We start from the raw sequence: 22,998 nt of genomic DNA, 5'->3' as shown, positions 1-22,998 counted from the left end.
ATTATTTATTGCAACTTCATTATCCCCCCATTTTATTTGTGATTAATTGTATTTCAATACACTTTGTAGATTCTCTTTATGTGTGGTGTATGTAGTAAATTTTATTTTTGTTTTTCATACTTCATATTGCAGAGGCTCATAATTTGAAAGTATTCTAGTTTTTTCAAGGTTACTTATTTATACGATACATGTAACTTCTGCTGCGATGGATATATCACGTTGAAAATGGAAAATACAAGCAGGAAATACCTCTAAATTAAACTTCATTGTACATACAGTACATGCCTAAACTGCCTATTATTACAGTCACTTGTATAAACAAAAAAAGAACAAATATAAAACGATTCACAAATCACTCTCCATGTGGCAGTATATTTCGATCATAAATCCCAGAGTATTTATGGCAGTGCAGATGAGAGATACCCTTTCATTTTTATATTCAGTGTTACTTCTCCCTGCCTGCGTCTCGCACTATTTTTACAATGCTGTAAAATGTACAAAGCGCCCTCTTGCATCAGTGTTGTGTCACATTTATAGCTGCCCTCTGTTGTGATTACATTACAAGTGATTGGGTGAGCCCCTGTCACGTGACCACACTCGACAGGAGTTTCCACGACAGCTGAGTAGCAGCTAAATGCGTTTTTTCACCTGTAACATTGGCCTCGTTTAACTCCACTGAGACGAAGTTGCGTAAAATGGGAGACAAGAAGAGTCCCACAAGGTAAAGCTGTCGCTGGTGTCTTTGAATGAAGACTTTACTGGGCTATTCATGAGCAGAAAGCTGGGTCAATGGATGGAGCTGTTTTACTGAAGTGTTCATGGCGGCTAGCTAGTTTAATATGGGGCAACTGCCTGTGTAAACTGAAAGCTCCCTTTTCCTCATTGACTGACTGACCTCTGACGAGAAAACACCCTCTCTTGAGTCGTTTCTCTTCCTGTCTACATCGTCTTTATTTAACTGTTTGTTTTTTTTGCAAACAGTGTTCTCATTGAAAATTTGCCCGCTGTCGCTGTGTTTTTGTTTTGTTTTGTCTGAAGGCCAAAACGGCAGTCCAAGCCCTCCTCCGACGATGGTTACTGGGACTGTAGCGTCTGCACATTCAGAAACACCGCTGAGGCGTTCAAGTGCATGATGTGTGATGTCAGGAAGGGGACGTCAACTCGGTGAGAACAACTGAAGCTTTTTTATTTTTTAACGAACAAAGCACTGCTAAATTATTTTTGAACGGCGTCAGCTGTGTGTAACCCGCATTCATGTAACGATGTTTCTTAAAAAAAAAAAAAAAAAAAGATCCATGTCTCTTCTGTGGACTGATTTTTAATATAAAACTAAATGCACGTTCACGTGTTGAGCCAATTATATGATCGAGCATTGTGCATTCACTTAAAGGGCGGGTTACCTTTTTTTTTTTAAGTCTGTCTTAAAACAATAGTCAGCTGCACAAATGAGCATTCATTTTTTTTTCTTGCCATAATCATTACTCCTGCTCATACTGGCTCTTAAAAGATTTCTTTATAATGCACTTATATTATGTAAGTGATGGGACCAAAATCCACAAGCCTCCTTCTGTGCAAAAATGTATTTAAAAGTTTATGTAATGCTAATATGACGCTTCAGTTGTCCAAATTAGTCAAAGTAAGTAGATATATTTCAATGTTACAGTCTTTTTAGTGCCAAAGTTCCTCTTTTTATTACTATACTCCCACTGCAGGAAACACACAGAGGGAATTTTATGCTAAAAAGAATGTAAATGTGGCAGATATCTTGATATGACTAACTCAGACTGCTGAGGCCTCAGATGAAGTGTCAGATAAATTTTCTAAATGCACTTTTGCACAAAATGACAAAATGTGGATTTTTGCCCCCATCACGTACATTGAAAGCAGACTTGAAAAATTGTGAACCTATCCTTTAAAATTAATACATCATACAGAGTTCCACAAGTAAAGATATGAAAGCTTTTGCTCATACTGCTACTTGCTGGTCATAAAGAATTGATTAGTGGCTGTAGGTCATGGTTTAGACACAACACATCCACTGCATCACATTCAACCTAGTAAGGACGTGCTCATTAGATTATACAGAAACACTGGGGCAAGTGTTTATGAAAATTAAATTTAAAAAACAGGGAATCAAAAAAGCGTATACTTAATCCTAAATCCAGTCTTGTGAGCTTAGTGGTGTCTCATAATCATAAAAGATGGAGGTAAAAATAAACGTATACCTCCTTTTTTCGTTTCAATGTACATGTATGCCAGTCAAATGATCATGGCGATAGCTGCAGAGAACAGCGAACTTGAAGAGGATTCATTCTATCCATTGAACCGTACTTCAGAATAGCACTAATATATGTAATAATACAACCTCTAAACAAAAAATTAGGAGAGTCAGTCTGAAAGTTTTCATTTCCTCTTGTCTCTCACCAGGAAGTGACTTGTATGAGATGAAATGATGAAATGTGGGGTGGAAAGGACAAGGAAAGGAAAATATCATTAAGACTGTGTTATACGCATCGCACTAAGCTTTCCATAAATAAAGTATGATGAAGATTTTGTTATTGTTTCATGCTTATACATTTTAAGTCCACAAGGGCTTACAGAACACCACAAACACGATCCCCTCCAGACACGTTGTAAGATATACAAAAATTACTCTGCTTGGATTATGTGTCTAATGTTTTGGGGGGTTTTTTCCACTAAAAAAGTACGGTTACATCATTAATCCATAATCGATGAATATGGAAATTTTAAATGGACATTTTAAAAGTTTAACTGCTGAACAAAGATGTCTTGTATTTCAATGATAAGTCCATTTTCAGTGTATGTGCACTGGAGGCTTCAGGCTTCCACATGACACTTGTGTAAGTTACATACTGGACCATGATTGTCTCTAAACTACAGTAGTAAATCATTCTCATATGCCCACCACTTAAAATCTGATATTCAGTGATCACAGATAAACTTTTCCCCCTTCAGCAGATAAATGTGGAAACAGCCTTGTAGTGCCAAACGCTGCACATACATCATTCTGCACGGTGAAAGTCAAACATCAAACTGAAGTAACAAGAAGAAAAACACATTTTTGAGTGGAGGGTGACTTTAATAAATCTAGAATGTATCAAATAACACTACACAAAGTCCAGAAATAAACAATACCAATTCAGTCTGATGGTGGTAGTCGTAGCAGATAGTGTTAGCCTGGTATTTGCATTGTCCGATCTACTTTACTTCCACACTACATTTGTGCAGTGCTAGTGAAAGCTCAGTCTGATCCCACTAACATTGTGATTGTGTTTGGGGAAAAAAAGGGATCTGTGAATTTACTGTCACATCTGCAGTTCCACTTTTTGTCAAAGTTTTATGTCGTTTTGGAGATTTAAGATTCAGTCGGAAAGTTCTTCCCTTTTTTCAATTGTTAGTGTGAGTCTCCCCTTCTTCCTGCTCATATTGAATAGTCACAGATGCTAATTGTATTTACAGGTACAGTGATATAAATCTAACGATGAAGCCAATAACCTTTTTTTCTGTGTGTCTTTTAGAAAACCACGGCCTGTTTCTCAGCTGGTTGCACAGCAAGTAAATCAGCAGTTCGCGCCACCCACACACCTTAAAAAGGAGAAGAAAGAAAAATCAGAAAAGGACAAGAGCGATAAAGAACTGACACTGAAAAAGAAAAGCCATAAAAAGATGAGGTAATGAATTCACATGGAAAAGCCATGCTCGACACATTCATCGTCGGTCTTTGATCTTGTCGCTGTGCTTTGCCACCACTGAAATATTTAGTTTCCTCCTAGCACCTTTTATTAAAATCCTGCCTCTGTTTTTTTTTTTCTCTCCTCACTAGGCCCAGGTTAAAAAACATAGACAGGAGCAGCGCTCAACATCTAGAGGTCACAGTTGGGGACTTGACAGTAATAATCACAGACTTTAAGGAGAAAGCCAAACCCACGTCCACTTCAGCAAGCGCTGCCTCAGCAGACCTACACAGTCAAAGTGGCTCAAGCTCTGACAACACTGAACGAGGAGTCTCCAGATGCTCCTCACCGCGCGGGGAAGGTTCATCAGTCAATGGAGAGACTCACTAACCTTCATACTCAGTAGCACAACCCATTCCTCTGCACTCTCAACAGCCTCAACCAGAGATTAACTTCAACATGCACGTTTTTTAAAAAAAAATAATACTATAAATGCCAATATGATAGCATTCACTTCCATTCTTGGGTTGCATTTTTCACCGCTTTCCCATGACGACAAAGCATTCAGGAGTCAGGATGTATGCTGTATGCTCAATTCAAAGAACTGTCGCAGCAAAATCTGTCATGATGAACTGAGAAACAGAACAGTAGCATTAAATCCTGGATGTCAGTGGAACTGTGCCACGCGTTGCGGTGGCTTGTGTTTCAACACTTCAGTGTTTCGTCAGCATCACACAGTTGGTCGTTCCCATTACGGACTATTGAAAATATTCAGTGATAGCTGCAGAGAATACATGATGCATTATGAAAGAAATGTGAAAATCATCTCAGAATTGTAGTTTATTCTTGAATTTTGTTATCGTTATTTGCACTTGATGGTATCCTTTGTTCATGATAACATTTTTTTAACGTTATTTTCACTTTGCCATTATCAGTCAATCATAACACTGTCGGTTACTGGCCTTATCCAGCTCTCATTTTATGCCATTTGATGCAATAATTGTTTTACTGTCTAACATTTGAGTAAAAATATTGAACAGTTATTCTAAGTATGCTTCTTCTTCACTTTGTAGAGTTGAGCATGATTGAATCTATAGGATGGTTTATATTGTAAAATAATGTGAAATAAAATAAGTTTTAGATACTTGGATATGTTTTTATCCTTAATTTTTCCGCTATGAACAAGAACACTTTTTTCTCAGCTTTGTTAAAGTTGCTTTATCAGAAAAAAAAAAAACTTCTCTGATATGTATTTTCGGAAGTTTGTGGACTTTTTTTACAGTTGGCACTTCTGCATTTGTGAGCAACTTATTTTCACAGTATGACTCCATAAGGCAGGAAAAGGCAATAAGCATTAGATTCACTTTGGTTTTTGACGTGTTGTTGCAGTTGTATCATAAAGAGGCCAGTGTAGAGCAATGAATGACTTGGAACACTGTGTGTGTGTGTGTCTGTGTGTTAATATTACCCTTCACCATGCTCTTCACATTTGTTCCAGGTGAAGAAAATCTTTTTTCTCTCTGATGTTTTAAAGGGAAGGTCATAAAAGCAGTGGTGGAACTAAGAACATTTACTTGAGTACTGTGCACGAGTCCAACTTTTAGGTACTTGTACTTCTATTTCTGTATTGCCATTTTCAGCTACTCCATTACATTGCCAGGTTTTTGCATAAGCAAGACTTTTCAAACAAAACATATGATCAGCTTGCAAAATATGGATTGTTATGGATTAAACAATCCAACAGCTACATTAAAATGCTGCTTACATATTAACACACCAGTAATAATAATGATACAGTGAAACTTTTATGTTTGATGAGAACTTGCTGATAACAGCGTAAAACACAATAATACACAGTAATTTTTATTATTCTATGAAAATGTAGCTATGCCTTTTCATACCAATTAACTGCAACTTTTTACACCTTTTTATAAAAAAGAACTTGGGTATAGTATAGATTATTACAGAGAGAAAGAGAGCTACCACATGTCAATTAGTTTCCTTGAATTTGGGTCAATGCTGTTTAGATTCATTCACTTCTATCTACCAGAATGTTTGGTCGTGTGTTCCCTTCATAAACTGTATGGTTTCCATCCTGTGTGATATATTATGAATGAAATATTTACTTGTGCACCGTGCTGTGAGTTGTTGGTAGTGACCTGCGTAGAAATCCGAAAACCTATCTGTCAACTGTACACACAGTACTGACAGATGGCGGATCAAATGAAACACATGTGAAACAGAAGTGGGTGGGGCGGGAAACTGTAAACACCAACTGTGCTCTTCAGCTTACCTTCTGACTTGATTTATGAGATAGCTCAGCTAGCAAGTCAATATATCAGAAGGTCTACAAAAATGTTCCGTTAGCGCATAAAAACTGGAAACGCAAAATGCGATGCTACCTTCATGCATTTCTCCTGTGCATGGTCTTCACCTTTTTTTCACTGTTGTATGTGTTCAATCAGCTAGCCTCCACCTTGGAGGACCGAGACGAGTGGAACCTTAGAGAACAGAAGGTATCCGACAGACGTAGTCATGACACCGGGAACCTTCTCAGGAAAATGCCCGGACTGGCAGGCCGTCGAGACCGTGAAGAAGGGCTTGACAGGTAGCTTAGTTACGTTACCCATGTCACCTAATTTAATTTAACACGTAAACACATTTGTAGCAGTTAGCGCTTGTTACACTAGCTGTTGTTATTTACTAAGTTAGTGTAGGTTGGACTAAAATCAGCTAAAACATAATGTTGGTGTTGAAACGTTTACCTCAGGTGTCTTGCTACAGTCAGCTAACAAGCTAACTAACGTTAACGGCACATAACGTTACTACAGCGATAATTTATGAAACAGTTTATGTACTAGCCACCACAATGATAGTAATTTATAGTTGGCAAGGTTTATTCGAGACTATACAACACTGTTTGGCACCCACAGTCTTTACGAGTTCAAAATAGCTTGCTAATGCTATATCTCTAAATCTGACATCCATCACCTTCATACAATTGATTATCCATTAGCATTACTGCCCGCTAATTCCGTGCCTGATAAGCTTTTGGCTGGGTTTAAAGGACGGCCACATGTTTAACATCCAGATAACCCTAAGAGGCATTTAAGATCTAATCCAAAAGCACACAGTGCTAATGTCTGAGATAATAATTCAACTTTGAGGCTCCAAAAGATCATGTTTTTATTCTGTCAGGTGTAAATCACTGTCAGTCTCTTACTGGAATCCATATTGGAGACTGCCTGCTGATGTTTGTGGAGTGAACTGCTTATTGGAATCATCTTTTAGGTATGACTGATTTTGTGCATCTTTATAAAAAAAAAAAAGATACAGTGGCCTTCAATGTGTAGTAAATTTCTGCTCTCAACTTTCACTTTTTCTTAGGTCCACAGTTCAGTGTAAAGGCTGGGCCTGTTGCTGCATTCCCAGTGTGCCTTGTGACTACTCATGAGGTTTCTAAGTCATAAATTCAAGCAGTTCTCAGAAATTGAACATGCTAACACATATTTACTACTTTGGAGTAGGCTATATTGCTTAAAAAATACTAATCTCTGTATACTTGTCATATGTTGACATTCTTATATACACCATTACACTTGCCAATATGTCACTGACAGACTTTTCATCATCTCTTATCCCAGAGAATGATAATAGAAATCTTGGGGCATTATTTTGTCTGTCTTGCCACCTCCTTGTTCTATCCTAGGCTTGTCATACTATGACATATATGCAGAGATGTGATTGAAAATTGGCAGAGTGGTCCTTTAAATGTGTGACAAGGTACATTTATGATTTTCAAACTTGAAAGTAGTAGTTTACAGGGAGCGCTCGGAGGCAGCAGAAAGTATGAGTTCTACATCCATTCATTAAACCTAATGACAGTTCCAACCCTACAGGGCTGAGTACCAGTCAGCTGAGCCTGCCTGCTGATATCTTCATTACTTTGTGCTCTCCTGCACTTGTCAGTGTATCCATGCTGTTGTAAGAATAAAAGCCGGGGGGGTTAATTAATGATTAATTTAATTTTGTTTTGGCTCTTAGAGAGAGGTCAGGCTCTGCAGTCAAGAAACGTAGTGATGAGGGGAGTCACCTGGCTGTGGTGGCTTGTGGCCCCAGGCTAGAGGAGACTCTCACCATGTTGAAGTCTGCTGTTCTGTTCAGCAAAAAGCCTCTGAACTTTTACATCTTTGCAGAGGATGATCTACATGACAGCTTCAGAAATTCTGTAAGTGTTCACCCATTGTCCTCCCCAACAACACTGCATATTTTAACTTTGATTTAAATGTGTATTTATTGGTCACAGACAGTTTCCCATAGTAGTAGTACAATCTGTGCACAGAAGGCATTGCAGTATTTTTGCACAGGCTAACTGTGGGCATGATTGACCAACTGCCAGTCTGTATGCATGCATAAAACCCATAAACTCTTTCCATTAGCTTTGGTTACACAGTTAAGATGATAAGATGCATCATTCATGAAGGACAACAAATTATACCATAATGATTCAACATTTGAGTCTATTGATTACATGTGGATATTGTTGAAGCACAATTTTCTTTGTCTTCATCTTCTCTTAAAGCTGTACTCCTGGCCAAGGACGGTCCAGAGCAAGTTTAACTTTACCATCTACCCCATCACTTTTCCCAGGGAGAATGCAAAAGAGTGGAAGAAGCTCTTCAAACCTTGTGCCTCTCAGAGGCTCTTCCTGCCAGTAGGTCTAGAGTCATCTTCCACACATATGGCTTGTAGCAGTGATACATTTGTCCTCATAAAGATTCTGCTGTCTTATTTGCAGCTGATCCTAAAGGAGGTGGATTCTTTACTCTACGTGGACACAGATATCCTTTTTCTGCAGCCAGTAGAGGACATCTGGGCCCTCCTTACTCAGTTCAATGCGAGCCACTTAGCTGCCATGGCTCCAGAGCATGAGGAGCCACGTATCGGCTGGTATAATCGTTTTGCCCGCCACCCTTACTTTGGCAAGACTGGCATCAACTCAGGGGTCATGCTCATGAACATGACGCGCCTCAGGGAGAAATTCTTTAAGGTAAATGGCAGATAAATGCTTTTCTGTGACAGGCTTATGTTGTTATTTTGCTGTATGTTAACCACTGACACCTGTTGCTATGTGTCAAATATTTTGTACTTCAACCTGTCACGATATATGTAAAGTTGGAACGATTTACACCAATTTAATGTAGTCCTTAATGATGGCCGTCATGACATTAAAATACAGAATATGAATAAGTACTTGCTTATGAAGGCAAGGATTATTAAGGTGTGAAACATCTAAAATGTAAAAGTTTAAATTAAAATCTAAAATTTAAAATTAAGTTTATTATCTCCAGGTCTGAAATTTTCCCAAGTCCATGAGTATGGTGATAAGTATGGCTTTGTTGATGTAAACATAACTATAAATTTAATGTGGTAGGTTGTGTCAGTTAACATCTTTTGATATTTGTAGTGAGGAATAATCTGTCTATCGGTGAAGTAATATGTCATATTATCCAGTCATATTAAACATCAACATTTTTTACATTCAATTAATGATTGAAACATCTAGAGATGTGTGAACATTTGACATTGGAAAATAGTTTAGACAGTATTGAGGGGCACCCCAGGAACAGCTGCACTACCACAATTGACCAGTTGAGGTCACTCATGTACTTTCGTGTAAACTCTCAGAATGAGCACACTTGTTTGACAAACAAAACCGTTTCTTTGAGTTGATGTGAAGTGTTGACATGAAGATTGAAAGGGATTCATTTTCCAGAATTGCGGGTTTATGGTTTCCTGATGCAAAATGATATGAATGCTCTCTGATTGCTGTGTTTTGTCCTTCAAGAATGACATGACAACAGTTGCACTTAAGTGGGAGGAAATTCTGATGCCCCTTCTACAGAAGTATAAACTCAATATCACCTGGGGGGACCAGGACCTTCTTAATATCATATTTCACCAAAACCCAGGTTTGTGTAACTACATGCACATCATCATTTTAGTCATGGATGTCACACACTAACAAGACTTCACTGAATACATTTCTTCTTTAAAACGTTTACCATCAAATAAGTGAACAACGTGTCTAATGGGTTCTTATTAAACTGATCCACTCTCGCTGTGTTACAGAGAGCCTATATGTGTTCCCTTGCCAGTGGAACTACCGTCCAGACCACTGTATTTATGGCAGCAACTGTCACCAGGCTGACCAAGAAGGTGTCTTCATTCTCCATGGAAACAGGGGAGTTTACCACGATGACAAGCAGCCAGCATTTCGATCTGTCTACGAAGCCATCCAGAAGGTAGAGACAGGCTCAACTCTGAGCTCCCACAGTAAAATAAAAACCTGTTTACACTTAAGGGAGCTGATTTGTTACCAAACGGCTTGTCTTGCAAGTGGTTTCTAGATGGCATTTAGTATATTTTTTCTTGCAAAAGTTTTAGTTAGGTATTCTAGACACAGCTGACTGTAAAATTTTATGCAAGCTTCTGCAACAGGAGGAAAGAATAGTAATGGTTTACTGTAGTTTTTATAGACAGTCTTTACCTTTGCCTCTTTTTCTTTAAAGGGAAGTTGTGTAAGTGGACCAGACTATTTGGAAAACATTTACTAGTCATTACATTATCAATAGGCACTCCAGGCCATTGCTTTTCTCTTATGCATGCATCCGTCCACCAGTGCTTAATCAATAGCCCGTTAAACATTTCCGTCATCCTATCTTAGCTCTCCCAAAGCAGACAAATCAGCCCCACCCGGCTTCGACCAGTGGAATGGTTGCTTGGGATGGTGTCAACTGTGAGGTTTAATTTCATGGAAGTTGTTGTAGATTTAAGGCACCGTTTATAATTTGAGGCATTCATTCTAATATTTCTGTATCCTCGTTACTAATTCTAGAGTGTCGAATGGACCAAGTCAAAACAGGTCTGAATTTTACTAAGATTATTAGGGGCCCAACTTTAAATTATCTTTTAACACAGTGAATATCACCATGACCAGGAATCAGGTGACAAAAATAAATATCTTAAATCAGGGTTGTTAGGCTTATTCTGTCCATGTTTACTACTAAAGATGGATGCTTTACAATACAACAAAGATACACTTAAAATGATACATACATGCTTACTTAAGGGATAAGGCAGTTTTTATTATTGTCCACAAATCCCATGAAACGACCGAAACCAACAATGTGTCAGTCCATCTCTCAATACTTCCTGACATCCTGTCTGCAGCACTCGACCACTCGTTCTTGGTGAAGACATAAAATCTTTAAAAACAGGTCATGAATATATATGGGTTTTTTTTTTTTGTTTTTTGTCTGTAAGTAATTGATGGTTTTGGTCTTTTCATGGGATTTGTTGAAAATAATAGAGCCTTATCTTTTAATATCCTCCTCTTGGGCTTGTGTATGCCTGGTTTCACTTGGTTGGAACAGCTGGTTAGGTCTGGTTTTATCTTGACACCTTCTGTAAAATCTAAACTATTTCCGAATTGTAGCATCCTTAAATTGGTATGAAACCCCACAGAGCGCTACCAGCGCATGGCTGGCACTTGAAAATAAAGACAGAACTTGGATTTTTAAAAGTATGACATCTGTCAAATTTACTTTATACAAGTTCCAACCTTTCAGATCTTTACTGTCCACTACACGTCCGTCATCAGTGATGCAGCGGGTCAGCTGGAGAGCTCTCTCACCGCCGCGCTGGAGGCTCGCCTTCGATCTGCTCTTGTTGATTTCAGCACAGCAGTCAACATGCAGGCAGCAATCGGGGGAGTAAGGGAAGCTTCATTAGCTGGTCTCCATCCATTACCGCCACAGGGCCCAGCCTGGCCACTATCAGTGCGGGCAATGTTCTCAGCCATTAAGTAAACGAGCAGGCTTCATTATGGAGCACTCGGCCCTCATGCCTCCATCAGTCTCTCCGACAGCACAAACACGCACACAGCATCCAAGACAGCACATACCAGACTCCACCTGATTTTTAGGAGGTGGAGGAAAGCTGTGATTTGTCTCGGGTAAACATAATATGTGTATGAAGTAGATTAGTATAAGATACAAGGCTTTGTAGTGTCCTTTTATGTATTCTTCAGGTAGCTTATTAGAATAGAGACCGGTATAACTGAAGAGCATTTCAGCTTTGTTGTTATAAGCTATATTTTGTTGAAGCTTATATCAGTGCTCCCTATTGTTCCAACTCCCCGAGCCCCCTCCCAGTTTGTTCCCACTCAGTCCTTCGAGGACAGCATCCTTGCAGCCCAGAGCATGCAATTCTGGCAGAAACTCTCATTTCCACCTCACCAAGAGCTTCTTAGCCAGTCCGTCTCCCAAGGCAGGCTCTCCTAGCCAGCAGAGGAGCTTGCAATAAAGGGCACCACCATTACCCAGCCAAGCCCACAGAAGAGTTGTAAAATTTTTAGTGCTGATGCTAGTTTGAGACATCATGATGGCTGTGTGGACAACGCACCAGCAGCATCCACATAAAAATCGATAGGAGGCTGTTAATAGTGCTTTATTGCCAGCTGCAGTATATGAAAGGTAATAAAGAAAGTGTGCTTTGAGTAACCTAATGCTTGGCCAAACTGGAGTCAAATGAAATGCTGTAAAATAGTGATTTCTTATTTATTTACAAGAGAGCAGTAAAAGAACGGTGCACCTCACTATAAAAACAAAAGGTCTGCGTCTTTATTTACATACTGTACATGATGAAAGCCTTGCCTGCTAATATTAACTTGCGGTGGAGCTGGAAGGTTTCATCTTTCTGCTGTTTATTTGGTGGCATATAAGCATACAATAAAGATGCATATCTTGAACACTGCAGCTGTAGTTTTCAGCAGTGCTGTCACGGCTTACTGAGCCCATTCTTGAATAGCTGTGGTAATTGATATTCATAATCCAAACACACTCTGAATTGACAGATATGAATCAAATGCGAAATGTTATTGTGTTGAACTGACAGTGACAAATGTGGCACTAAATTTATGCGATATGAATGCAGTTTTTATTGTGCCATAATAGGAAGCAACAGGTGGAAAAAAAAACAAATCTCTGTTTAATTTTGTTTTGAGTGGTTTTTTTTGAGTAGTGTCAGGAGCAGGATTACAGCACAAATTGAAGTAGATGCAGCCACCAGAGAGACCCATTACCGTGGATGTACGACATTGTAATAAAATCTGATCTTCATTGTTAAATGTCTGAAATCAGCTATGTGACGCCTGCATATTTTTCTTTTCATCACAGTACCCGTTTGGCGAGAACATGGAGACCTCACTGCTTCAGCCACTGGAGGCGTTGCTGCGGACCACCACACATACCTACTGTGGAAGGGCCAGCCACCTGTTTACAAAGATGTTAAAGCAGAGCATCATGTCGGCTCAACAGGATGTCACATAGAGAGGATGATCAGACGCCACTGTATTACATTTCCATGATTATTATCTAATGCCTCTCTGGAAAAAGAGGCTTTGATTCAAGACACTCCACAAACGGACTATGTTCATCTGTTTACAGCTGCATATCAAGACTGTGTCGAAATGGGGAAGGATTTCATTTTCTTATTTTTTTTCAAATGAAGCCAATGTTGGTACATATCTGTCCAAGGAACACACAAATGCTGTGTCACCATGGTGGAAAATGCATTTAGTCCACTTTACCCTGCAGAGATTTTTAATTTTATAGCTTATAAGCAGGATACTCGCTGTATTCCAGACAATCAGGTTGCAATGTTTGTTGTTTTCTAGAGAGAACCTACAATCACTTTATATAGTTGTCCAAGGTCTTCAGGAAAGCAAAAAAAATCAGCAGGGTCCTTAAATACGTTATTCTTATCAAGAGTATTTTATTAGAGTTGTTTTAATATAATTTTACATACATACAGGCTTTGTCTTGGTGTTTTTGTCACTGCAGTATATCATGAAAAAGGGTTGTTTATAAGGTACTTGTTAGCTAAACAAGAATGTTCCTCTTTTTTTTTTATTTAACATGACAAGTGCTCATTAAGAATACTTTGAACTTATTAAATATCAAAATATCAGTATTTATTATAGATGGACATCTGTGACAGGAAGCACTTTTGATGTCTACCGTTACCATGACTAATGTTTTCATATTCTGGTAAGTTGTTTTCAGACAGTTGTTTAATGTACAGTGAAGTAGTTTTATAGTCATTTCATTCACAATGTTACCACTATGAACAGGTTTTCCTATAACTGGAACAATTTTATATAGAGCCTTTATTTTCCACTCAAGCTAGCTAGTGTCAAGACATTTACTTCCAGACAGATTAAGCAAAAATTTGCACTATTGATTTATAAAAACAAGGATTGTAATAATCTAAAATCATATGTGAGATTCATGTTTTACGAAGAAGCCAGCATAAGCATTCAAATGTATATCAAGTGAACTATAAACAAATATTTTGTAAATTTTGAACATTTTCAGATGATTAAAGCATTTCTAATGGGGCCTGTGACTATGTACTATATCTAAAATACCTATATTTGTGATAAGGTTAAATGAAAATGTACAGTGCTTTGAGCTGCTAAAATATTACCTTTAAATCAAGGAATTACAACAAATTATGTTTATAATGAGGTACATGTTATGTCTCTGGTGTAATGAGAATTATTTTTATTTCTAATTGAAATTCCTAAAACTTTTAATTTAATCTTTCTTTTTCTTTTAAGTTTTCTTATTAAGTCTTTTGCATCAGCCATCAGAACTGCTGTGCATAAACTGTATTTGTTGCCCACACACTCCACACAAAAAAGAGAACAGGAGCCATGTACTAGAAAGCAGCAGCAAGCTGATAGTAAGAAATCAATGTGTGAGTGTGAAGACTTCAGAAAGTGTTGTTAGATGACCAAAAAGAAGCTGATGTGTCTGGGTCAGTAGCCTCTGGCTCTTCATTTCACAGGCAGATTGACGGACGTGCCTGGAGTAGGCAATAGGTCCGTGTGATGAATTTAAAATGGTCTCTATGTTAAGAAGCTGTTAGATATATCCTCTTTTTTTTGTCCAGGAATTGTAAAGTATGCAGTGAGTGGGGGAAACATTTCCTGTATTTGAAGAAAGAATGAGCCTTTGGGAAGTTTTATAAGTTACATCTGAAGCTCTGGTAGCATTTTAAAGCAGTGCTACAATGGTTGTATTGCATTGTAACCTACTGAGCAATAATCAAGTTTTGGATTTAGTTTATTTCATTGGCAGAGGCTATAGTCAAAATGGTAGATTATTCCAAACCTTAGGGCATATTACTCTTAATAGGGGTAGGTGATATGCTACAGGCTATCAAGAAGCTTTATAAATTGGCAGTAGTTCATATTTTTATCAGAGAAGATGATACTTAAAGTTCAAAATGTGGTTTGCTGTTCGCTGCTGGTTTCAAAAAAAGCTCTACACCAAAAAAACACAAGGTCACTTCATGTCTCACATGAAGTGATTATATGTTTGCATAAAAATGCTAACTGATATTATTGAATACCGTCAAGCTTGACCTTTAATAAGACAGATGTGTACAACTTCAATGTGCAAAGCATATTCAGTTTTTAGAGGGAAAGGCTAATGCTGCTCCTGCCTGGTTACACTCCCACTGAGTATAATGGTGATTATCTCATTCTCTTTCAGTCTAACAGGAACTGCCAATGGATTATTCATGTTATTGCTTGCACCACTTGGCCTCCGTGATGTTCAATAGCAATTTAAGACACAGGCATAAATTAAAACAGTCGGAGGCAAATGGCCCAACACAGAGTAAAAAGGGTCACAAAGTAAGTATTATGCAATATTAGGCAGTTTAAAGTCATCAACATCCTCTTTATCTTAGGAAAGTATGGAGCTCACGTCAATAGCAGTTATGTAAAAAGGACATTTAGAGTTTCAAGATAGCATTATCTGTTTTTCACAGTACATTACACCCAGATGTATAAATTATGCATACTCACAAAAATGATGCACACTCATAAACTTTATAACAATGTAAAGAGCAAGTTGACTACATACAAAATATTGCACTGCTAGTCTTTTGTAACTTACCTGTGAAAAAAGAGGGAGAGATGAATATGTAACATATTAGGCTTCACAGACAGAGCTTAGGTTAAACCAGGATTAGGCCTTAATGTGTATTAGTTAACCTAGGAGTACCTAAGTAGCTTTCATGATCGTGGCTTAAATTTGGCTTAGTTAGTCAGAAACTATGGAGTCCTGGAGTAAGGTAAGTAAACCTAAATGAGAACACCTGGGTTAAGCCTCATTAGGTTAAGTATGAGCGCATGCTGTTGGTCTAATGGTGCTCATAAAATATGTACATATGAGCAATTTAGTTTTTATCGTCTAAGGCTGTAATTTATTTCATTTCATTTCAGCGCCCCTGTTAACAGGTTTGAACAGCCACACAGCCCACAAGAGTGGCGCGGCTCGAGCTCCTGAGCAGCTCATGCTGAAACTGAGCACACAATAAAGAATTGAACAAAATCCTTGAATAGTGAGTTGCACCTTTAAAACTCTAAATTAGGAGTGTATTCACCCTGAACATTGATGGAAAACTAGTTCTTATGGTTCCTGTACACCTCAGCATCAGGAGTTGATGGACACTTGATAGGAACACGACATCCATCTATACAGCCAATCACTCCTGGCAAGTTCCCATATTCATAGAATTGTACTTAATAGTTGGCTTGACCAGAAACTTGATGTAAAGACTCCTCAGTTCACAAATGTCCCTGCAGACTTTGTGAACTATTCTACACACAGTTACTTTACTGGCACCACACAAATCACCAGTTTCATGATGAAAAGATTTCAGATGCCAAAAACCTCAAAGTGATCAGAACTTGGAGAGAACTGGGTAAAGGCCTTCCTCTTTGAGAGAGAGAAGAAAGTCTAGGCTCAAGCAAAGATATTATCTCCAATGCATTTTCTTTGTACATACGAAAGCGGTCTCCAAAAGTTATTTCATCAAAGTAATTTAATGGATTACTCCTATCCACAAGCACTCATCTGATTGGCCTCTGTAGTGCATGTTGATCTTTATTTAGGTATTCCAAATAGTCCATGCTCCCTCAAAAAGAGTACTATGCAGAAGTTAAACCTGCCTCTTTGAGGGATTCATTTAAACTTCAATTAAGTCCAAGACTGACTCTAGTCCGCCCTCACCAGCTAAATCTACAACTATTTTAAGATAAGTCTGTGCTTAGATGTGACATAGATAGGTCGCTTTGAGTTAAGACAGCTCAAACAGACATTTTAGTCTGGGACTAGGCTTAAACCTTGTCTGTGAAACTGACCCATTGTGTTTTATGATTTAAATCTGTCATACCTTAACCAAAATTCAGAATTTTTCTGCTCCCATCCCCCCTGCCATAACAGAAATATGACATTAGGAGCATTACATTACTTTACTTTCATTTTGTATTAGGAATGTGGTGTAGTGGAAAAATAACACAACAATGTTGCATACAATGCTTTTAAGCTATGAAGTGATGTTTTTTTCCAAACTAAATTTAACTTTTAAATTTTTAATATTTTGTCAAAAACAACACACAATAACAAAAACACACCATTTGTTCATTGTAGTTTTCTACTTATAGAATTATGGAAATGAAACAGATAGCTCAAGGACTTCAGATTTGTATTTATATTCTACAAGGTGTCCCTGTTCCATATGATAATTATAATCAAGTCAAGTCAGTTTTAATTTAACTCTATCTTTTATCTACCAAAATATGTGTGAAGCATCTTAATTAAGCCTATGATAGGTCAGTCAAGACACTGGTGGTGGAGTAAAGCCAGCAGCAGAAAGGCCAAACCTCTCAGCTGAATCTCCCAGAACACCCCAAAGGTAACTGTGGTGATTTGGAAGTGCTAGGTTGTGCAAGAGTTGGTGTGAAAGACAGGATGGCAGGATGGCAATTATATTTGTTGAACAGAATCCAATGACTGGTTGGCTCAAGGATTATGGGCAGAAAGGTCATCGGTCAGATATGGTTTGACAACATGGACTTTGACAACATGAGAAAGCAAAGGTGACAGAAAAGATTAGAGTAGAAATTCACCCATCGAGGAGTAAAGCTCAAACATAAGAGAAAAGATCATTCTTGCTGAACTTTTACTTTAGTTACTGTGCTTGCCATACACCCAAAAGAATGAGCTAAACAAGGCTTAAAAGTCCTGTAGAGTTATGGAGTTGGGTGATGATTCTCTGTGTTTACAAAATAGGAGCAAAGTCCTTTTATTGAATATCAATATCATGTAGAGTTTAAGGAAGGCTTCATACAGTTTTGTTTGTTTTGAGGGATAATTAAGATTAAATTAAAGGACTGTTAAGGCTTCTATACATAAAACGTATTACTCAACACATGCCATGACAACATATAAGTTTCAAGGGCACTTCTAAGGAATGCTTTGTCCTCAGTCTGTTAATTTTGCAAGACAGCACTTCTCAGTGAGCATGTGACTCCAGTTAGTCAAGACACAATCCTGACTGATCATCATGTATCTTGTCAGTTTGATAAACTGAACAAAGTGACAAACCAGAGTGGTGCTGAGAGGAAAGTAAGAAGTTTATCACAGCTGAATGAACCAGGTAGAAAATCAGTTTCCCCCTGCGCAACCAATCCATCTCTCTGCTCTCTACCTTTCCTTGCTGCAGAAGGATATCATTTAACTAGTGAACATTTTGATCAATAGTACATTTGCCTGCACTGCTGAGACAGGTATAATAGTGCTGATATGTCAGGGTTTAAAACAATTAATGTAATTTACCGTTGAACATTAGCTATGCATGGATCCGTCGGTATCATGCGGAGAAATGAATTTGCCACTGTAAGCAGAACAAGATGAGAAATATGCATATGCAAATAAAATGAAATTGCTAGTTCAGTACCTATAGTCAGATATGGAAATCATGTCATATAATGAAGTTCAATTTAATCAATTTATGACACGGTAATCGTATGTGGTTTGGATGCTGACTAAGCACTTAAAACACTTTCCTCTGCTTCTTATTTGGCAAAAAGAATAGTTTTCACTCATTTAGTGATGGACAAAAAAAACTGAGATTGTGTCTAATTTCAGGTAAGCTTTGCAGCTCCGATCTTCCTCGCATCAGTGTCTAGTGTGGGATTTGGCATGTTTCATCATTTGTCTGTGACAAATTCTTTAAATTTATTCCTCAAAGAACAGAAGGTGAGCTAGATTAATGGCACATCACCTTAAGGCTACACTGTGTGAATCAATGTTTCAACAAATAATCCATACCCGGGCTACGCAAGTGTGGCGGCTCCCCTCCTCTCACTCAGCAGCCATAAACAACAGCTCAAAGAGCTTCCGCATTGACCCCCAAGGGCTCTCACCTCCACTGCCATCATGTACAAGATACCGAGGCATGTTTTATAGATGCCTAACATTCAAACATATAAAAATAAGGATGTTATTACTCAGACTCACTCTTATATTGGCTTTTTATGGCTAAGTTGGAGCAAATGTCATTGAGATTGAGCATTCAAAATGCGCAAGTAATACCATCTGTCTGTATTACTACTCATAAAAGACGGTATCAATCACTTCAGCTGACCTTTTTTTCCCCTGATAAAGTGTCTCATCAATGAGCCACATCCCACTGCCTGAGGGCTAAAGGACTATTGGTTGAAATCAATGCCATGCCAAGTATTGTTAGTGAACAATATGCCCCATGATTCAATACGCCGCACTTTCTTGATTGCATTGTAGACACCACTGACAAGCAGCATTAATGGACTGAGCATTTGATTCATGGTAACTAATTGACTGTGTGGACTATTATGGGCATCCACTTTCATGCACAAGCATGACAGCAGTATCAGTGACCATAAATTGTCTGTGACTTGGCCAAATGCCAAGAATGTGTTTGTGTTGTCTGTTTGCATGCAGACAGATGTATGGTTATGTCTGTGTCTGTTGACTTTTAGAAAACAGGCCGATGGGGCCAGCTTTGACTCACATTTTTAATTGTTTGCTGAAGTTCTCCAGGACCCCCTGTAGCCTATATGCCTTCCTCTCACCACAGTGACTTCAATTTCAGTGTTTGTTGTTTTCTTTTTTGACCCAAATTGTTCTAATTGCTTAATAATTACCTTGAACTGAGCAAACTTTGTTCTTTGCACTTGTTTTCAGTCCCATGAGTCCTCAACCTCATACTGTAGGTCATTTAATTGTCTTCCACACGCAACCACCCCTCCTTCACTGGCATTTCCTAATGAATCTATCCTCCCAAGGCCCACACACAAGAGGTTGCTTCATTGACTATTGGAGCAGCTCGACCTGTGTGTGGAACCTTTAATTGTTTTTCCCGAAGTCTGACAGCCGACGACACATGATGGATTTGCCAGAACACTTATCTCTGACACGGAAAAAGGGCAATCTCTGTATACCTTGAAAAACATTCACGGTCAAATGAGAACTTCTGCAAAATACATGATAAGTGCAATGCAAACAGATTTTTTTTAATGGATGGATTTTTAAGCTCGGTTTTAGGCCAAAGAAATCCTTCGCATTTAGATTTGAGAGTATGCTCACAAAGTAGCACAAGGAAATCCCCACGGCTAAATGGGCTGTTCAACAAACTCCACAATTTAGCACAAATCTCTCTCCACCTCATGAACTGTTGGCTTTGATAGAAGTGTTAAATGAGCTGGGGTTTCTGGAAAAAATGCAGACATGCCCCTCATGTGAAAGTTATTATAAAAACCTAATCTCAAACTAATTTAGCATTCTATTTCTTGCACTCTAAGGCATTCATACAGTAACACTGAAATAGATTAATCAGACACATTACAGCAACAATGCAATTTAAGGTTACCAAGCTGAAAAATGCATAATGAGCTGTATGGTTCCAACTGAGGAATATAGCACAAATTGCTCCAAGAAAGCCATTTTTCAGACTCCTTTATTATTTTCAAGGGCACCTTGACCACCAAAACACAGAGATGGTTCCTCATCAAAGCTCCTCAACACCATTATCATTATTTATGCATGCTCGGAGGAAGGGAGGGCCTAATTTTTCAGTGATATGACGGATAGTAGGTGGGTGTAGATTACCAGAAGACTTGCTGGAGTATTTTTCAAGAAAACCTTATTCTGATGGAAGCAGATGTTAAAGGTGAAAAACCTCAAATTAAAGCTAATCTCGTAAACAAGTAGCATTATCACATTATAAATTGTTTTATGGTCCATGGTGGCATCCTGTTAAAAAAACGGACATTCAGGATTTTACTAGCTCCTTATTCAGTTCCTACTAGAGACCAGGAAAATTGTTCACCATAGGCCAAAACAATTCCAGATTAAATGTTAACTCCAATCAGTCCAATCCTCTGACAGGACTTAATGCCAACGTTCCTCACCTTAAGGACTCATGGCTACTGGTGCTATTTGTGAGTTCATCAGTCATTTTCTCCCAAAGCCACCATGTTCCCTTAGTCACAAATTCATAATTAAATTGCTTTCTGTTCATAAAACATAATATTAACAATAAAATTAAGAGTAAAAAGCTATTACAGAAAAAGTCAGATGCCTTTATAATGGAGCAGCTGTCAAGGAAAGGGAAATGAAGGGTCAGAGAGAAAACTGCCTTTATTCAAAAAGTTGTCCATCAAGACTAGAGAATAACCAGATTTCAATTAAAGGAGAAAATCTTTATTGTCATGGGACCCAGAGCGAGTCGCTGGCATATGCCTTAAGGGTCTGACTTCACTCTTTTTCATTATCTCTCTACTGCATGCATGGATTTCCTTTTACCTTTACCCGGCAGCTATTCACATTTCGTTCACTCAATAATCTACCTATAGTTGTTCAGGAGAAATCAATTGAAAACTGTGATGTCGAGTCAATTGTAAATTGTCACAGTGAGTGAAACATTTACACATGGTGCTCTAAGTTTTTATAAATTAATCACTTTTGTTGCACTAACACCCCTATCAGACCGTTTAACCACAAATCTGGAAAATTGATGAGTCACTATTTGACACAAAACCACCAATAAATTATTTGCACTTGGCCTCATTGAAGACATATGGGATAAAGCTATACACAACCCCTGTGCCACAATACACAGACTGCAGGAGCCATTTGGCATTTCTAATGAAGGTTTGGATTTATTTTGCAGGAGAGTTGCAACTTTATATAACATGTGAATGACAATTTAATAAGAAGATTAAGTTCTAATCCTGTCTGCAGATCACCAAGCTACTGTCTGACATTGGAGGATAATCCAGGATTCTTCTCCAATGATTATCTTACCAAAACAAACTGTGATATCATAATCCTTTAAGCTATTATTGTGGCTGAGAATATATAACTGGTATACTGAGTAACTCATACATAGGCTAACAGACATCAGGCTAAACTGTCAAAGAGCCACAGAACCAAAAGGCAGCATCATTCACTAAGCACCTGGCTCCAATATTTTCTAGATTGCATGTGTAGGAATGTGCTTATTCCCATCCTATACACCAAAAAATGTCAGTCACTATTAGAAATACTATTTTTAAATACTTTTTTTTAAAGGTAGACGTCCTATCAGCCTCCTGGCAGTTTAAGTTTTAAAAGTCTTAGTCCAGAGTTTGAGATTGTTTGGTAGAAAAACAGAAATTGTCATGAGGTTACACTACAAAGTTTACCGCCATAACTTTACGTTCTGAGAAGAAGTTTTCAGTGTTTGCATCGTTATCTCGATTGGAGAACCTGAGGGCATCAGAAAATGTCAAAAGGTGCAAAACTTTTTAGAGCTGAGTATTTACTTTTAAAAGTATAATTTACACAGTTTTTTCTGGTATCTACAATATTTAATCTGTTTTCTCTGTGCAAAATAAGTGGGCATAGAAAGGGGATGGATAGATGGATGGAGCTGTCTTTTTGTCTGTTTTTTTTTTTAGGATTTTGGATTCCTCTGTTCACTGTGCATTGCAACTGTGGATGAAAGGTGGTACACAAATGCTGCTCACTAGTCTGCTGATCTGTGAAGACAGTAAATAACTGCTATTAAGAGTTGTGAGAGAAGAGAAACAAGTGAAACAGAGAATTCAAGAGCTAGTCTTCTGGAAAGAGTCTGCAGGAAGAGGGGACATCTGTTGACAGCCTCTTTCTCACTTCAGACACTGATGGCTCTGTGGCAGCAAAACCAATTCTATTGGCAAGACCTTTCTTATGATCCCTCTCACTGAATTATTTTCCTGAGCAGGCGGCAGAGGAGCTGAAATTGCATGCTGACCTTAGTTTATATTTCCCTGATTTTGGGTGAAAACAGTCTAACTCCATTTTTAAAGTGTGAATGC

At 38.2% G+C, this 22,998-nt stretch overlaps 2 protein-coding genes across 4 annotated transcripts; both read left to right on the top strand.

Annotated features, from left to right (window-relative positions):
- Nucleotides 1-562: 562 nt before the first annotated feature.
- LOC122986389 (YY1-associated factor 2-like) lies at nucleotides 563-4,845 on the top strand. Its single transcript, XM_044357625.1, has 4 exons — nucleotides 563-721; nucleotides 1,039-1,164; nucleotides 3,540-3,692; nucleotides 3,845-4,845. Exons 1-4 carry the CDS (start codon nucleotides 696-698, stop codon nucleotides 4,083-4,085), a joined length of 546 nt encoding a protein of 181 aa, XP_044213560.1. The 5' UTR covers nucleotides 563-695; the 3' UTR covers nucleotides 4,086-4,845.
- Nucleotides 4,846-5,938: 1,093 nt separating this feature from the next.
- LOC122986190 (glucoside xylosyltransferase 1-like) lies at nucleotides 5,939-14,157 on the top strand. Of its 3 annotated transcripts, XM_044357322.1 has the most exons (9): nucleotides 5,939-6,040; nucleotides 6,161-6,303; nucleotides 6,894-6,986; nucleotides 7,740-7,923; nucleotides 8,278-8,409; nucleotides 8,494-8,745; nucleotides 9,544-9,667; nucleotides 9,828-10,000; nucleotides 12,935-14,157. In XM_044357322.1, the coding sequence occupies exons 2-9, from the start codon at nucleotides 6,257-6,259 to the stop codon at nucleotides 13,085-13,087; spliced, it is 1,158 nt and encodes a 385-aa protein (XP_044213257.1). In that variant the 5' UTR covers nucleotides 5,939-6,040; nucleotides 6,161-6,256; the 3' UTR covers nucleotides 13,088-14,157. The 3 variants fall into 3 exon arrangements, with proteins under 3 accessions (XP_044213257.1, XP_044213255.1, XP_044213256.1); XM_044357320.1 differs by having other exon boundaries at nucleotides 5,943-6,303; XM_044357321.1 differs by lacking the exon at nucleotides 6,894-6,986 and having other exon boundaries at nucleotides 5,945-6,303.
- Nucleotides 14,158-22,998: the final 8,841 nt, after the last annotated feature.

This window comes from Thunnus albacares, chromosome 7 (genome assembly GCF_914725855.1).
Source record: "Thunnus albacares chromosome 7, fThuAlb1.1, whole genome shotgun sequence".
Lineage (NCBI taxonomy): Eukaryota > Metazoa > Chordata > Actinopteri > Scombriformes > Scombridae > Thunnus > Thunnus albacares.
This window is presented reverse-complemented; position numbering and strand designations above follow the sequence as displayed.

Coding starts and splice junctions, on each gene's coding strand:
- LOC122986389 (XM_044357625.1), top strand. CDS start 696: ATGGGAGACAAGAAGAGTCCCACAAG. Junction 722..1,038: donor GACAAGAAGAGTCCCACAAG/GTAAAGCTGTCG, acceptor TTTTGTCTGAAG/GCCAAAACGGCAGTCCAAGC. Junction 3,693..3,844: donor AAAAGCCATAAAAAGATGAG/GTAATGAATTCA, acceptor TCTCCTCACTAG/GCCCAGGTTAAAAAACATAG.
- LOC122986190 (XM_044357320.1), top strand. CDS start 6,086: ATGCGATGCTACCTTCATGCATTTCTCCTGTGCATGGTCTTCACCTTT. Junction 8,410..8,493: donor CTCAGAGGCTCTTCCTGCCA/GTAGGTCTAGAG, acceptor TCTTATTTGCAG/CTGATCCTAAAGGAGGTGGA. Junction 10,001..12,934: donor TCTACGAAGCCATCCAGAAG/GTAGAGACAGGC, acceptor TTTTCATCACAG/TACCCGTTTGGCGAGAACAT.